The 17721-nt window shown below is 38.6% G+C and overlaps 1 protein-coding gene across 1 annotated transcript in view; it reads left to right on the forward strand.

Annotated features, from left to right (window-relative positions):
• The window catches only part of DNAH7 (dynein axonemal heavy chain 7), a 248143-nt gene that overhangs the window by 136861 nt on the left and 93561 nt on the right, over window positions 1-17721 (forward strand). Inside the window, exons 39-43 of the mRNA XM_089915967.1 lie at window positions 1524-1650; window positions 2866-3085; window positions 10424-11296; window positions 13505-13734; window positions 16815-17145. Of these exons, the coding sequence (XP_089772093.1) occupies window positions 1524-1650; window positions 2866-3085; window positions 10424-11296; window positions 13505-13734; window positions 16815-17145 (1781 nt within the window). The remainder of the gene's footprint in view (window positions 1-1523; window positions 1651-2865; window positions 3086-10423; window positions 11297-13504; window positions 13735-16814; window positions 17146-17721) is intronic.

Genomic DNA, 17721 nt, shown 5'->3' on the forward strand with positions numbered 1-17721 from the left:
TTTTATTCTAGAATATCTGAAACAGCTTGATTCAACTGACTAGACATTTTTAACTGTTCTTTTCCTGAACTCAAGCTGGTATCCTATATTTTTAAAAATTCCCCTTCTTGATGTACCATGTCTTCAAGGAATCTCTCCGGTATTTGCCTCTGAACCACCTGACCTTTATCTGACCTACAATGCAGACAGTTTGCTCTGAGTCAGTCATTGCTCTCAGTACACTCCCTGGGCCACTTTGAATGCTTTCCCCCTCCCCCCACTCTTTTTTTTTTTAATTCTATTGCTCCTGGGTCCCAGACTTTAGCTCCACTTTGCCTCTCCCCCACTACCCAGCAGTCATTTGTACTAAGTGTCCACTTTCCTGGCCTCCTCAAGGACTGGACAGAGGAGCAGGCTAAATCCATGAGGTGTCTTTTCCTCTTGGACCCCATTTTCTAAAAAGACCACCATTTCTGAGCATTCTCTGGGAGGAAGGGTTGAAGATAGAGCTGGGTATATGATCTGTGACCTTTCCTTCTGCAGCCCTTTTACCATCTCCTTAAGCTTGCCCGGTAAATCAGTGTTTATTATAAGCGTCTAAATACATAGAGATACATAACTGTTTTGATCTATAGGCAACTAGTTACATGCTTTCACACATTATCCATGTTTTCAGAATCAGCACAGTATAATAGTGGTAGAAGCAAAAGACAGATTTACCGGGTTTAAAACAAACATAAGACATGAACTTACATATTTTTAAGCAATATAAAGGTATCATGCACGTTTAACACCACTTCTTTACCAAAGATTTCATGATAGAATCCCTTTAAAGAGAAAATGCATTTTGTCTATACATGTAAAGATGATAATATCGATCAATTTTGTAAAGTGATGTTACATTCTAAGTCTGTTACTAAAACTTCATATTTGAAAATGTAATCAGTATTTTGTGAAAATAAGATAACCCCCCAGTTTTTACAATTACAGGCAGCCAGTGAAGTGGCCAGGTGAACCACATAGACTAGTCCTAGGGAAATTTATTTCAAGATGTGGGGGAAGAATGAGGCTGTATGCCAAGGTCATGCTGAATTTCAGCCATGTGGAAAGGACCCTAAAGTATGGTCAGTGAGAATCACCAGGGTTATGTTAATACTGCATACAATATTAACATTGCATAATATTGTATCTTAATATTGTATTGTAATGAGAATGTTTGACGGTTTACTGCTTTGGGCTATGTATGAGTCATGGAGAAGGTGGCCATTGGTTCTTTCTGTCTGGTCGAATTTCCTTTGGTAAATACACTTGACCAAGATTATATCTAATTAGTTGAACTTATTCAGATCATTGAACTAGAAAACAACACCTTGAGGTTGAGGAGAAAACTGTTTTGAGGTCAAGGTTATCCAAATAATCGATTATCCTTCTCTGTGTGCTGTGAATTTATCCATCTTGCACGTTGTTTTATGCTGTAAAGTGTAGAGAAAATGCTCTGGTATATACGAATAACACTGTTAAGGGTTATCCTTTTTAATATTTAGGTGGTGGTCGAAATCCAATAACTCCTCGATACATGCGACATTTCAATATTATAACAATCAATGAGTTTAGTGATAAATCCATGTTTACAATCTTCTCTAGAATCTTAACCTGGCATTTAAAAACCTGGTAGGTAATTGAAGGTGTGTTTATTTTTTCATTGGGGGGGTGTAAAATCTTTGGGGAACATGTCAGTACAAGTAGTGCTTCTCAACCTTTTCCATGAAAGCACCTTTAGACACGGAAGAAGATAACAGGTGACATTGCTTCCCTCCTTTGCTCCCATCTCCAGGTATGGGAACATAACACAAAGGGACTGCAGTATCTTTCTCTTTTTCCTTAATTTTTCTGAAGTCTTGGATTTTAACCTAAAAATCCATACACATTTTGCCTCACGCTGTATAATATGTCCATGTTGGAATGATCAATATTTTGAATTTTTGCCACATAGTTCAATTAATGCTGGAAAGATTGCCAGGTTTATCCTGTGACTTTGACACCCAGTAGTAAAACTCTTGAGTTCCCCAGGGGTGTCCATGTCCAGGTTTGAGTATAACCTTGGAGCCTGTACCCTGGGGAAATGTTGCTCCCTAGCTCTGGACACTCAGCACTTCTCCACAAGATACTTGGAGGTCAGGGAGCCAAGTGCACCTGAGCAGTGCAAATCTTGCTCCTTGATGTGGACACCTTCCTCAGGAAATTGTCATTCCTTGCCCTATCCAGTGATGATGGAGGACCCCTTGTCAAGCCAGAAGTGAAATAGAGCCAGTTTTTTCAAATGGATATTCTTTCCCCATGTCCTTTCTACCCTAATTATTCCTTTTGCCCTTAAAAAAAAATCCTGGCTCATTGTTCATTTTACTTTCTTTTTACTCTCCTTTTCTTGTTCCCTTTTCTTTATTTTTTTTCTGTGTTTTTATTTTCTCCCTTCCCTTTCTCTGAAAATACCCATTTCACCAGTGTTCTTCAGGGATTCTATCTCTATGCAATTAAGAATGCCAGGGGGTGAAAGAGGTTAGGAAGCATCGTTTAGTGGACTCTGGGTTTAAGTTACTTAATATGGGTTCCTTGGCTGGCTTTTCTGTCAGTAGTCTTAAGTTCATTAAATTCGTCCTGCTTGCTCATGGAGTTCCTTTGAACATAAAATAAAATAATGAATGGAAAGTAGCTTTAAAAGAAGTAAAAATTCTATTATCATATCAAGAAATGGTAATTTTGTAAACAAAATCAATTGATTTAATCGTAAGAAAAAATTCATGCTAGTCATACTAAATATCATTTATGTATCATAATTCTGTATTTGCTAACATTTTTCTTTCTTTTTACTTAAAAAATTTTTTTAAGTTATAAATTTCCAGACAGTTTTCTAGATTTGACCACACAAATTGTAAATGGTACGATGACTCTGTATAAAGAAGCAATGAAGAATCTCTTGCCTACTCCAGCCAAATCTCACTACCTGTTCAACCTCCGAGATTTCTCCCGTGTCATTCAGGGTGTGTGTTTGTCAAGACCAGAAACAGCAGAAACCAAAGATGTGATTAAACGTCTTTGGGTTCATGAGGTAAATCTCCATGTTACTGATACATGATGATGCAGGAAACAAAGATTTTACCATGCCAACAACTGCGTAAAAAGAAGTATTCAGCAATTTAAATAAATGGATTCCACTATTTGGCATTCTGAAGGCCAATGGTCAAGATAATGTCTAAAAATACTTTTTGCTAATATGTTTTATGACATTTAAGATGCCTTATCTCTCGTTTTCAGGAATTTCTGTTGATTTATAGGCTATTTCAAAGTAGGTATCATTCTTGGTCTCCTTGAAGTGACTTAATCCTTGTTAGTTTGACTTCAAATAATTTTGAGATGGAACACTTTTGTTTTCATTAGAAGTGAATGTATTTATGTTCATTACTTACTTGTAGTGATATTAGATGCCAAAAGAACCACGGAGTAAACTAGATTTGAGAACATAGAAACTATATAAAAATATATTTCTCTTTGGGAAGAGATACATGGGTGAACATTTTCTTGTAAAAACTTGTAGAGGAAGGGCAGGAGAGAAAGAAAAAAGAATACAAAAAATAATGCATCAAAAATAATAGTTCAGGGACTTCCCTGGTGGCACAGTGGTTAAGAATCCGCCTGCCAATTCAGGGTACATGGGTTCGAGCCCTGGTTCAGGATGATCCCACATGCTGTGGATCAACTAATCCCGTGAGCCACAACTACTGAGCCTGCGCTCTAGAGCCCACGAGCCACAACTGCTGAGCCTGCGTGCTGCAGCTACTGAAGCCCGCATGCCTAGAGCCTATGCTCCGCAACAAGAGAAATCACCGCAATAAGACCGTGCACCGCAACCAAGAGTAGCCCCCACTCACCCCAGCTAGAGAAAGCCCGCGCATAGCTACGAAGACCCAATGCAGCCAAAAAAAAAGAAAGAAGTTTAATATTTTTTAAATAGGCAAAGAATATGGGAAAGTGGGAGGAAAATTTTCTCTTTGTAATATATAACTAATATGGTTATTTTAATTTTAATTAATGTAGTTAGGAAATCTAGAAAATGGAAATGTACTGCTATGTTAAAACCATGTGTTACAGAGACATAAATTTCAGAAAGGCTTTACCAAATTTGATCTTTGTAGGCTTTTTAGATCTACAGTTTGAATTTCTATATCCTCACACATTCAAATATATGCCCAAGTGAAGGTCCATTCCACTCAGAAATTTCGGCCACAGCAAGGTCCCTAAAAGTGACTCTTTGGAAAAGTATGATCTGCAGATTCCACTGTAGGTCACTTAATTGCCTGAGTGGGGTCCATATTCTGGGACATGAACACAGGCTGTCAGCCTGGTAGGCCACGTGGGTGACAGAAATGTGCTGAAAGGTATAGAGGGAGAGTGGCGGGAGGGGAGGATGTCATTGACTTCACTGAAGGAGCACATTACCTAAGACAGCATTTGGTCACAGGCCAAATCTTCCTCTAGGAAGCATCTCGCATCCTCCAGCTCGGGAACTTTGCCCTTGATATTCCTTCTACCTAGGACACTCCACCCATTATCCACACGGCTTGCCCGTTTACCTCCTTAAGATCTCAGCTCAAATATAACCTTACCATAGAGGCTCGTCTTAGACCATCTCTACGTGCTATAGCTCTCTATCCCTTGTCTCGCTTTGTTCTTCGTAACACTGAGTGTCACTTGACCCCGTCTATATTTTTGCTTACTTATTGTCTCTACTAGAACAGAAGCTTTATGAGAGCAGCAGCTTTATTTATTCACTGCTTTCCCCAATGCCTGATACATGACAAGCACTCCAGAAATATTGTCAAATGAGTGCATAAAGGGAAGAAAGAAGGCATCTTACTGTCCATAACATGCTTCGTCATGTGGGATTATAATGCTTTGCTTTCTTCCAATCATGAGAGCAGTTCCTATTTGCTGTTGTATATCTGTGGTATGTACAGTTAAACTTTTTAGCCTTTTTCAGCTCCTGTCCTGCCTCAGATGTCAGATTACTGAGTTTTGACAATGGCTGTTGAGCTCTTTGGGCATTTAATAAGCTTCATAATATAATAACTCTTCATTTTTAGTGACTACTTCATATTCATATAGTGTCATGAGTTTAAGTCCTTGGCTCAAAACCTTGAAATGGCACCTGACTTTGTGGGGAGGAATTTGGAATAAAAGTCCAGCAGTCCATAAGACCTTGTATGTGTACCTTTCCCCAGTTTTTTCAGGTTACCTCCTGCTCTCACCTTCGTCCACCCACAACACAGGCCTCCTGGCTTTTTTCTGCCTGGAATGCTCTCCCCCCAGGTGTTGACCCTCTGGGCTGGCTCCCTACTGCCTTTGATCAAATCTCTCCTTCTCTGTGAGGCACAACGACCACCCTAATTAGTGCTACAGCCTCACATCCCACTAGCAGTTCCAGTCTTGTTTGACTTGCTCTATTCTTCTTCTTTCCATAGCAGTTCCATAGCATGTATCGCCTTCTAACATGCTGCACAGTTCATTTGTTATGTTGGTTGTCCGTCTCCTGCAGGTGGCATGCCAGCTCCTGGGGGCAGAGGATATTTTTCCCTCACGGATTTGTCCACAGTGCTGAGCACAGTGCTAGGCACATGGTTCTCACCATCTCAAACAGTAGAAAGTGATTGAGCTTAACGCTCTTAACTTGCGCTTTATCTCTGTTTACTCAAAAAGAGTTCACAACTTTAGGTGACTGTTTCCTCTCCACACACTTTTGCCAAACTAGACAACCCAATATAATTTCACTAAATGATTTTTGAGATATAAAACTGGCTTACTATTTTGCATTCCCTTTGGCTTCTGCATTGCTCTCAATCGTTAATGTGCCTAACATCTGGTTTGCTTGTTAAATATAGATACTCAGCACAAGCAACCCAAGAAAAAATAGATAAATTGGGTTTCATCAAAGTTAAAAATACTCATGTTTCAAAAGACACTATCTAAAAAGTGGAAAGACAACCCATAGAATGGAAGAAAATATTTGCAAATCATGTATCCGCTGAGCGTCTAATATCCAGAATACATAAAGAACGATTACAAAGCAGTAGTGAAAGATGAATAACCTATTTCAGAAGTGGAGAGAGAATTTGAATAGACATTTCTCCAAAGACGATATACAAATGGCCAATAGGTACATGAAACAATGTTTAACGTCACTAGTAATTAGGGAAACACAAATCAAGGTCACAGTGGAGTACCCCCTAACACCCAATAGGATGGCTGTAATTTAAAAAAAAAAAACTGGATAATAACATCGCTTGTGGGAATATTATATGGTGTAGCTGCTTTGGAAAACAGTTTGGTAGTTCCTCGAAATGTTAAACATAGAGTTACCATATGACCCAGAAATTCCACTCCTAGCTATATACCCAAGAGAAGTGAAAACATAGGTATACACAAAAACTTGTACATGAGTGTTAGCAGAAGTATTCATAATAGCCAAAAGTGGAAACAACTCAAATATACATTAGCTGATGAATGGACAAAAAAATGTGGTGTGTGTGTGTGTGTGTGTTTATATACACACAGTGGAACTCTATTCAGCCGTAAAAAGAAATACTGATACACGCTACAACATGGATAAACCTAGAAAACATTACACTAAGTGAAAGAAGCTAGACACAGAAGGCCACATATAGTATTTTCCCATTTATATGAAATGTCCAGAATAAGCAAATCCATAGTGACAGAAAGGAGATTACTGGTTGCCAGGGGCTGTGGCGGCATATGGGGTGTGGATAATAATAAGTGACTGCTAATGGGTACAGGGTTTCTTTTTGGGGTGATGAGAAAGATCTAGAATTAGATGGTGGTGATGACTGCACAACTGTGTGACTATTCTACAAAAACCATTGAATCGTATGCTTTAAAAGAGTGAATTTTATGATGTGTAAATTATGTACCAATTAAAGCAATTTGTAATCAAGACTTTGAGGCAAATGAATTCCAAGCACAAATACAATATAAATATGCCAGAAATTACTCCCCCTGCAAAGATTTAGGTTTATAATGGAAAATTTTATGTGTCAACTTTTAAAAATGTAAAGGGTGGCAATGGAGTAATAGTCCCCTGTGCGGAAGAGAGGAGGGCAGGTATCAGCAGGAGTGAGAGTGAGGGAGCTTGCTAAGGTATTGAGAATGCTCTATGTCTTGATCTTGGTGGTGGTCACCTGGGTGTAAATATGTGTAAAAGTTCCTGGAGGTGTACACTTAAGATTTTTGTACCTCGTGTAAGGAAATTTTTAAAAAGAAAAAAAGATCTTCCCAGTCGCCATCCTCAAAACTTTTAAGTCAGCAGGTCCAGAGTGGGGCCCTAGATTCATGTGTGTTGACAGTCCCTGAGAAACACTGCCTTAGGTTCTTGCTAAATTGCAGCTAGATAATAATATACTTGATTCATGCTTAGACACTGATGCCCAATATGTGAGGTTGTCTTAGTTTCCTTTTTCTCATAAGAAGGAGGAGGTCTTCAGTATCTCAATCCGAGGAAGAGACCATTGTCATATGTTGGGAAACTCAATTGTCGCATAGAGGAATAGCTTTTGAACTGGGGTGGGGGGAGTACGTGGGAGGCTTCAGTCATACCATTTGTGTAGCTACTGCTGTTAGAAAAAAGGATGACACTGTTATGTCAACCAGAAAGCAGTGAAAACATTAAAATCATTACTCATTTTTTTTCACATCTTTATTGGAGTATAATTGCTTTACAATGGTGTGTTGGTTTCTGCTTTATAACAAAGTCAATCGGTTATACATATACATATGTTCCCATATCTCTTCCCTCTTGCATCTCCCTCCCTCCCACCCTCCCTATCCCACCCCTCTAGGTGGTCACAAAGCACCGAGCTGATCTCCCTGTGCTATGCGGCTGCTTCCCACTAGCTATCTATTTGACGTTTGGTAGTATATATATGTCCATGCCACTCTCTCACTTTGTCCCAGCTTACCCTTCCCCCTCCCCATATCCTCAAGTCCATTCTCTAGTAGGTCTGTGTCTTTCTTCCTGTCTTACCCCTAGGTTCTTCATGACATTTTTTTTTCTTAGTTTCCATATATATGTGTTAGCATACGATATTTGTCTTTCTCTTTCTGACTTACTTCACTCTGTATGACAGACTAGGTCCATCCACCTCACTACAAATAACTCAATTTCTTTTCTTTTTATGGCTGAGTAATATTCCATTGTATATATGTGCCACATCTTCTTTATCCATTCATCCGATGATGGTTGCTTCCATCTCCTGGCTATTGTAAATAGAGCTGCAATGAACATTTTAGTACATGACTCTTTTTGAATTATGGTTTTCTCAGGGTATATGCCCAGTAGTGGAATTGCTGGGTCATATTAGGTAGTTCTATTTGTAGTTTTTTAAGGAACCTCCATACTGTTCTCCACAGTGGCTGTACCAATTCACATTCCCACCAGCAGTGCAAGAGTGTTCCCTTTTCTCCACACCCTCTCCAGCATTTATTGTTTCTAGATTTTTTGATGATGGCCATTCTGACTGGTGTGAGATGGTAGCTCATTGTAGTTTTTTTTTTTTTTTTAGTCTTTTTTGGAGTATTATTGCTTTCTCATTGTAGTTTTGATTTGCATTTCTCTAATGATTAATGATGTTGAGCATTCTTTCATGTGTTTGTTGGCAATCTGTATATCTTCTTTGGAGAAATGTCTATTTAGGGCTTCTGCCCATTTCTGGATTGGGTTGTTTGTTTTTTTGTTATTGAGCTGCATGAGCTGCTTGTAAATTTTGGAGATTAATCCTTTGTCGGTTGCTTCATTTGCAAATATTTTCTCCCATTCTGAGGGTTGTCTTTTGGTCTTGATTATGGTTTCCTTTGCTGTGCAAAAGCTTTGAAGTTTCATTAGGTCCCATTTGTTTATTTTTGTTTTTATTTCCATTTCTCTAGGAGGTGGGTCAAAAAGGATCTTGCTGTGATTTATGTCATAGAGCGTTCTGCCTATGTTTTCCTCTAAGAGTTTGATAGTTTCTGGCCTTACATTTAGGTCTTTAATCCATTTTGAGCTTAAAAACCCCAAAGTTAGCAGAAGGAAAGAAATCATAAAATCATTACTCTTGAACACAATTAGGCTGATTCCAAGACAATTTGTAATAATTACATTTCTCAGTTCTGTAGTGTTTTCACATTTGTTGTCATTTCATTTTTGCCATGCATCTGTGAGATTTGTAAGGCAGGTATTACTACTTCTATTTTATAAGGTGAAGAAGCTTATGCAGACAGGTTTAATGTTAGAAAGTTTGCTGACAAAAATATGCATTACTTATTTTCATGTGTATTAGTCTACTAGTGCTGCCATAACAAAAATACCACAGACTGAGTGGCTTAAACAACAGAACTTTATTTTCTCACACCTCTGGAGGCCAAAAATACAAAATCAAGTTGCCGTCAGTGTGGATTTCTGGTGAAGGCTCTCTTCCTGGCTCACAGAGGGCCTCCCTATGTCCTCACACGGCCTTTCTTCTGTGTGTCTGCAGGGAAAGAGAGAGAGCTCTGGTGTTGCTTCCTTTCCTTGTAAGGACAGCAGTGGATAGGATTAGGACTCCACCCATATGAGCTCATTTAACCTTAATTACCTTCTTAATGGACCTTTCTCCAAATATAGTCACATTAAGGGGGTTAGGACTTCAACATATGAATATGCGGGGGAACATAGTTCAGTCCCAAACAGACTGCAACCAAGGGACATTCATACCACTCTGAGGAAATAGTTATTTTATGTAGCAAGCCTGATTAACTACTTTTTGCAGTCCCACAACATGTGCAGATAAGCAGAGATTTATTTTAGTAGATTGCCCTCTGCAATTACTTACAACAAAAATAAGACAAATTTGCCCTCCACCTAAGACATTCCCTCTTTATCTAGAAAATGTACTTTTATTTAAAAATATATATATATATATATTGATTTGACAACAATTTTCAAGATGTTATCTGGCTGAGAAAAGGAAAAGATCACTTCAAGGGAGTTGCAAAACCCTAGATACCAGTGCCCAGCTCTGTTATCTATATCTGAGTGAGCAGCAAATGCAGTCACTTACCTTCTCTAGTCTTTTTTCCCTTCTGTAGTCTTTAATGCTCTTTGCATATCTTTAGTCTACTTCAGTTCCCCCAATTTACCTTTATTTATTGATAACAGTGTAACTATGTATTATTCCAAATATATATGGTTAAAATTAATATTTAAAGTGAATATTATTATGAACCAGTCCTCGTTTGGATATGCTTTTAATAAAACCCATAGAAATTTCTTGACAGCACCTTTTATATTACTTGAGATGAGCACAGAAATGAAACTAAAAAAATAGAAGTCAGTTCTTAAAGCTGCTTTTTAATTATTATACAGGTGCTTAGAGTGTATTACGATCGCCTTGTGGATAATGCAGACAGAAGTTGGCTGATCAGCTACATTCAAGAAATCTTGAAAAACTATATGCATGAAAATTTTCATGAGCTTTTTCAAAGTTTGGATTTTGATAATGATGGAGTGGTGGAAGAAGATGACCTACACAGCTTAATGTTTTGTGATTTCCATGATCCCAAGAGAGAGGATACCAACTACAGAGAGGTTGCAAGTGTAGATGCTCTCCGGGTGATAGTAGAAGCTCACCTAGAAGAATACAACAATATGAGCAAAAAAACCCTGAACCTTGTCTTATTCCGATTTGCCATAGAGCACATCAGCCGAATTTCCAGGATCCTGAAGCAGCCTCGCAGCCATGCTCTTCTGGTTGGTGTTGGAGGGAGTGGAAGGCAGTCTGTCACCAGATTAGCTGCCCACATGGCTGATTCTTCAGTTTTCCAGGTTGAAATCTCCAAGGGCTATGATAATTCTGAGTGGCATGAAGACTTAAAAGTGATCTTAAGGAAATGTGCAGAAGGGGAGATGCAGGGTGTCTTCCTGTTTACAGATACTCAGATTAAAAAGGAGTCATTTCTAGAAGATGTCAACAATCTACTAAATGCTGGGGAGGTTCCGAATCTCTTTGCATTGGATGAGAAGCAGGAGATATGTGATAAGATGCGTCATTTAGATCGCCAACGGGATAAAACCAAACAAACTGATGGAAGCCCCATAGCTCTTTTCAACATGTTTATTGATCGCTGCCGCAACCAACTGCATGTTGTCCTTGCCATGAGTCCCATTGGAGATGCATTTCGGATTCATCTTAGAAAGTTCCCTGCTCTTGTTAACTGCTGTACCATTGACTGGTTTCAGGTATTGTCATGTAAATTTAGATAGACTTCTAGAAATATTGAATCTCCATCATGAGCATGACTTATTTTAGAGCCCCCCACCAAATTGTAGCTTAGCAGAATTTTCTGATCAATAATAATGTATTTTATGAAATTATAATTCAAAAATCATTATAATAGAATAACTTCTTATTGCCAGTGCATACAGTCATTGACATCAATTTATTGTAGAAAGTTTTAGGATAAAGTTGTGTATCAGTCAGGTTCCTGACAGGGAGCAGAGAGCACCCTGGAAGGCCTCACTGAGGAAAGTTGAATGAGGGGACTGTTCATAGAGGTGTAAGCAGGATTAAAGGAACTTGAGAGGGATGGTCAGGCAGGAACTGGTCGAGTGTAGCAAGAAGATGTTACTACAGCTGGGTAAAGAAGGGAATAGGGGGGAAGAAGTGTTACTGGAACTTGGAGCTGAGGAAATAGGAATGTCTGATAGGAACAGGAACCCAAAACCTAGAGCTCAGCTTCTGCTAGAAAGGAAGAGGGGTAGAAATGCCTCTACCTCTTTTTTTTTCCAGCCTCTTTCCATTAGCAAACCCAACAGGACATCAAAAGGAAGAAAGCCCCAGAGACCACTTTTTCTAGTAAATTTCAGTATCAGGAAGTGGGGAGCAGACAAGGGGGTGGGGTAGGAAGTTTGCAAGCTGTGGCAGAGATCCTGTAAGTGAGATCTAACACATAAGAATTTTTGACCTTGGGGGATTAACATAGCCCCTTTGTTCCTCCATTTCCTGCTAAGATTAATTATTTCACGAAAAACATATTTACTGAACTCTTGCTTTGTAGCAGGTCTTATCCTAAAGCTGGAGGTGAATAGGAAAATGAAATAGACTAGGCTTCTGCTTTCCTTGAGTTTGCTTACTTACTTGCAAATTAGTGAAAAATAATTCATCATACAGGGTAGCATGTAGGTTTTCTGAATCAGTGACCTTTACGAGGAAAGATGAAGGACAAAAAGTGCCAGTTTTGAGAGGATCTGGTAAGAGAATAAATTAGTGAAGACAAGGAGCTATATAGAAGGAATGAACGGCGTGAGAGAAAATCAGGGTGACAGGGGCACAGTAACTGAGGGGGAAGTCGTAGAGCTGAGGTCAGAAAGGTGGGAAGCGCCAGATCAGGTAGACATTTACAAGTTGGGCTTCGGATATTATTTTATTATTATTAATTTTTTTTGCGGTACGCGGGCCTCTCACTGTTGTGGCCTCTCCCGTTGCGGAGCACAGGCTCCGGACGCGCAGGCTCAGCGGCCATGGCTCACGGGCCCAGCCGCTCCGCGGCATGTGGGATCCTCCCGGACCGGGGCACGAACCCGTGTCCCCTGCATCGGCAGGCGGACTCTCAACCACTGCGCCACCAGGGAAGCCCCGGATTTTATTTTGAATGTGCTGGGAAGTCTTTGAAGGATTGTAAATTGAGAGTGTGAAAAGAGCTAATTTGCCTTTGATAAGATCACTCTGGCAGCTGCATAGAGCTCAGAAGCAGGGAGACCAGTTAGGACACTGTTGGAAAATTCCAGGAAGATGGTAACAGAGAGTTGAACTGCAATGATGGTTGTGGGTATAGAAAGAATGGAAAAGATTTGGAAGCTATTTTAGGGATGGTGCCCATAGGACTTGCTTTTGGGATAGATGTAGGATTGAGGAAGAGGAGAGGGATCAAGGATGACTAGCTTGAGCAACTGGGTGTATGGTGGAGATGTTGACTAAGTTGGGGAGGACTGCAACTATTTTGGGGGAGATAAGAACCGTGTTTTAGACTTGTTGAGTTTGAGATGGTTATAAGAGAAATCAAAGAGGTAGTTGTTGATCTGATTCTGGAGTTTAGGGGAAAGGATTTACCTCAGAATTGTTGGGAGAATTAAACAAGATAATAATAGTAGAATGCGCACAAAGATAGACATTCTATAAATTTAGTTCCTTTTCTCTTCCTTGCTCCTGCAATACTCATGCCCAATTTCTCTAACCCCTGAACAAACCATGAAGGGTTAATATTATACACATTAGTTACTGGCTCCCTGTCATAAGGGGTCAAATACTTGGGGGTTCCTCATGAGTGTCTGTCCCACCCCATCCCTCATGTTTTCCCCTGCATTTCCACCATCCATGAAGGACCGCAGTAATAACAAACTCCTGTCAGTAAATTGGATCATGTGCTAAAGCATTTATCTTAAATTCAGTCCTGGCCTGAAGATGCACTACAGGCAGTTGCCTCCCGCTTCTTGGAAGACATCGAAGTGTCAGAGGAAATACGAGATGGCTGTATTGAGTTGTGTAAAAGCTTTCACACTTCTGCTGTAGATTTATCGACATCCTTCTATGTTGAACTTCAAAGATACAATTATGTGACTCCTACCTCTTATCTTGAATTAATTTCTACCTTCAAACTGTTGTTGGAAAAGAAAAGGAGGTAAAAACAAAATTTCTTCTTTCAAAGTAAGCTGTGGTGGTTTTTAAAACATTTGTGTGGACAAAAATGACATAGCAATGATGTGGTAGAGATTTATTTCATATATGTATATACTGTGAGTTTTGTTACATCATTAAATGATTTACTCCACAGACACTTTTAGGGTAGGGAACAGGGCTTATTCTTTTGTGCAGAGGCATTGCCCAGCACATGATAAATGCATAATCATATTTGTTTAAGGAATGAAGGTGTGCCACTCAGAGCTGTGGTAAGGCTCCAGGATACTTTGACAATGCTATTGGGTAAACAACACTAGGGAGTAATTTTTCTTTAATAAGTAATTAGATAATAAATAAACCTTCTCTTTAGGTATTGAACAGCTGAAACCCAGAGACAGCCACTCAATATACATAACCAGCTTTCCTTCTTTAAGTAAACTCTTATTTGAAAACATCAATACAAACATCAATAAACTTATATGAATTTAAGCAATTTTTTATATTGCATTTGTAATTTTTAATATTTTTATTTCCCTCTTGAAGTCTGATTTATCAAACTAAACTTTCCCAGGTACTTAAATAATTTCTAAAATCTAGTAAGTTAAACTTATACATATGGTAAGCCTTAAGTTCTTTTCAGTGTTTGACTATTGTCTAAAAACTTAATGAGTTTTTTTACTTCAAAGCACAAATTAGCTCTGTTGATCAATTACGTAAATTATATTGGAGTACAAGGCTGATCTGTTCATCTAATAGACCAAATTCTTCTAAATATTAAAAAAATACTTAAAACACCAAATGTGCACAGATTCCTTGACAAAAAAATAATAAGTTTAGTTTTTGCATATTAACTATAGTTCATTCTAAATCTTCCTATGGCTAACTCACTATCTTAGGCATTTTGAAGTACCTTTTCTCGTATTGTCCAAGATGCTACCTAGATACTGCTGGGAAACTCCTTAGCCGCATTTATAGTGACTTTTGTAATGCCTTCCACAGCAGGAGTGTCATAGCTTTCCTATTCATCATGGCACATACCCCGTGTTGAATCATACCAATGGTATTTTTCCCATCTACCTAGTGAAATCTGCAAGTCCCACCCAAGGCTGCTGCACGACTTAGCTGAATTTTGCTATTTCTTTGGCTGTCATTTTATTATTTCTTTCCATGTAGATCTTAGGATCTTTAACCTAATGGAATCTTGCTTTTCTCCCCCCATATTTTCCCATCCAGGGAGATCAAAACCACTTGGGGAGTCTGATTAATTTGGGGGTATCACTCATCTTTCTGTTTGATTATATGCTCACAGTATTTAAGGCCATCCTAACTGGAAGAAAGATTATAAACATGATATACAAACTTAGAGAAAGTTTGAAAGTAATAGTTTTCTAGGCATTTTTAGATATTCTTGTTGGCCTTTCAACTTTCCTCTTTTTAGAAATGTTCTCCTTTACCTCAACTAGAATTCCCACCCTGTAGTTATTCTTCCTTTAATAGCTAAAGTCTTTAGATCTCCTTATAGCCAGGTATTACTGTAACCTCGAAGCAAGTTATCAGGTTCCCTGCCAAGAAACCAGCGTTTTAGCCAGCAAAGCATCATGTGGGATGAACCACCACACTGAAACTGCTTCATGTTGGCAGGAGTGAGACCTTTCCAGTGCTTGCTCCACAAAGGTTCCACTGAAACCAAACTCACAGATAATATGGTATCCTCTATCCAGTCTCCTCAGTTCCCATTGCTGTAACAAGTTTTGCTCGGAGGGAATCACAAATGCCAAAAGTGTAGCATGTCCTGACTTGTAATGTTTTTTTTTTTCCCTATGACAGCCTTTTCAGTTTTCCAGCTCAAGCCAGTTAAGCACTCAGTTGAAGAGTGCGCTTCCACCTTTAGACAATTATCAGGTTGGTTTGTTACCTACTCCAACCAACTTTTTGAAGAGAATTTCTAAAATGTGTCACCTTTTACTTTGAGACATTATGGCATCTCAAATATTTAAAATGAAACAAATTATAAAGGAGCGTTTTCTCTACTCATAATGTATAATTATCTCTAGAACACATATGAATGCAGATAAAAATTTAAAGTATGTTAAAATATTACATTATTTTGGGCTTCCCTGGTGGCACAGTGGTTGAGAGTCCGCCTGCCGATGCAGGGGACACGGGTTCGTGCCCCGGTCCGGGAATATCCCACATGCCGCGGAGCGGCTGGGCCCGTGAGCCATGGCCGCTGAGCCTGCGCGTCCGGAGCCTGTGCTCCGCAACGGGAGAGGCCACAACAGTGAGAGGCCCGCGTACCGCCAAAAAAAAAAATATATATATATATATATAACATTATTTTGAATCAATTATTATTACCTTATAATAATTTTGCACCAAAAAAGTGTTGAGCTTTATTCTCTATTGGCCACTTTTATCTCAAATTAAAAAATTCCTATTTCAAGATACTTAACACACCTTAAAATTATATGCCACATTTGGCAGCATTCAAAATAATATATTTTGGGCACTGAAGTCTATTTAAAATAACTGATTATAAAAAGATTTTAAGGAACAATAATGTTGTTGGAATAAACTTCCCAAGGTGACTAATTGTAGAGGCACATCATTCATCTTGGGATAAGGAGGTTCCTTGCCGTATACTTAGTGTATTTATCTTTTGAATTTGTTATATGCCTAGATATTGTGTCAGGTACTGGAAATACAAAAACCCCCTAGACATACTGTCTACTTTTAATTGCACACAATCTAAAGTTCTAGAGTTTATATTTTTCACAAAATTGTTAATATATGTGAAAAACTTTCAAACCACTTTTTAAAAGTTGAAGTATACCTGATTTGCAATGTGTCAGTTTCAGGTATTAAGCAAAGCGATTCGGTTATATATATTTATAACTTTTCAGATTCTCTTCCATTATAGGTTATTTATAAGATACTGAATATAGTTCCCTGTGCTATACAGTAGGTCCACTTCTTTAGTTATGCCTTGAACAAGCCTGAAAAGCTCAAGAACACTTAATTTTTTTCCTTGAAGGAGGAGCTAGAGCCTGACAGCTAACCTTGTTTTATCTTTGCTTTCAGTGAAGTAATGAAAATGAAAAAGAGGTACGAAGTGGGTTTGGATAAACTGGATTCTGCTGCATCTCAAGTAGCCACAATGCAATTCGAGTTAGAGGCTCTACATCCTCAATTAAAAGTTGCTAGCAAAGAGGTTGATGAAATGATGATGATCATTGAGAGGGAGTCTGTAGAAGTTGCCAAAACTGAAAAAATAGTGAAAGCTGATGAAACAATAGCAAATGAACAAGCTATGGCTGCCAAAGCCATCAAAGATGAATGTGATGCTGACCTGGCAGGGGCCTTGCCCATATTAGAGTCAGCTCTAGCTGCCCTTGACACTCTCACTGCACAGGTAAGAGCACAGCCACAGGCTTGCTGGGAGACACATCATCATAGCTTAAGAAAGTACTTAATATTGTGTGCTACAATCTAGTCTGTCTTTCCAAATTAGTCTCCACATTTAATGCGATTGAAATCATTTTCAAATTGGCAAAAAGATTCCCTCATTCACCTGGAAAAAAAGAAATGTACATGCATGACTAAGACAATTTTGAAAAAGAAGCAAGCTTCCAAATGTTCTAAACAACCGTACAACAACTGTTATTTCAGGAACTTTGCAGAGCAACTTTAATCAACAGGGGTATAAGACCCAAGTACATATTTTGATGCTATGTGCACCTATTTCATATTTAGACACTTGTAATTGGAATATACCTTACAGTATATATGATAAAGTGTTATGTCAATGTTTGTCAGTTGTTTTTTGTGATACATAATATGGCTTATAATGTTATATTTTATAATAGCATGTCTAAGCTTTGCAATTTATTAAAAATTAAGGTTTGAAAGTGAACATTTCAATTAAGAAAGATAAAGATGAATTTTAAAAAATAAATAGTGTTGGGAATCTTGGCTAAACTTTTGGGTG

The sequence above is a fragment of the Delphinapterus leucas genome, chromosome 8 (assembly GCF_059928025.1).
Source record: "Delphinapterus leucas isolate spDelLeu-1000000601 "Yukka" chromosome 8, BTC_Dleu_Yukka2, whole genome shotgun sequence".
Classification (NCBI taxonomy): Eukaryota; Metazoa; Chordata; class Mammalia; order Artiodactyla; family Monodontidae; genus Delphinapterus; species Delphinapterus leucas.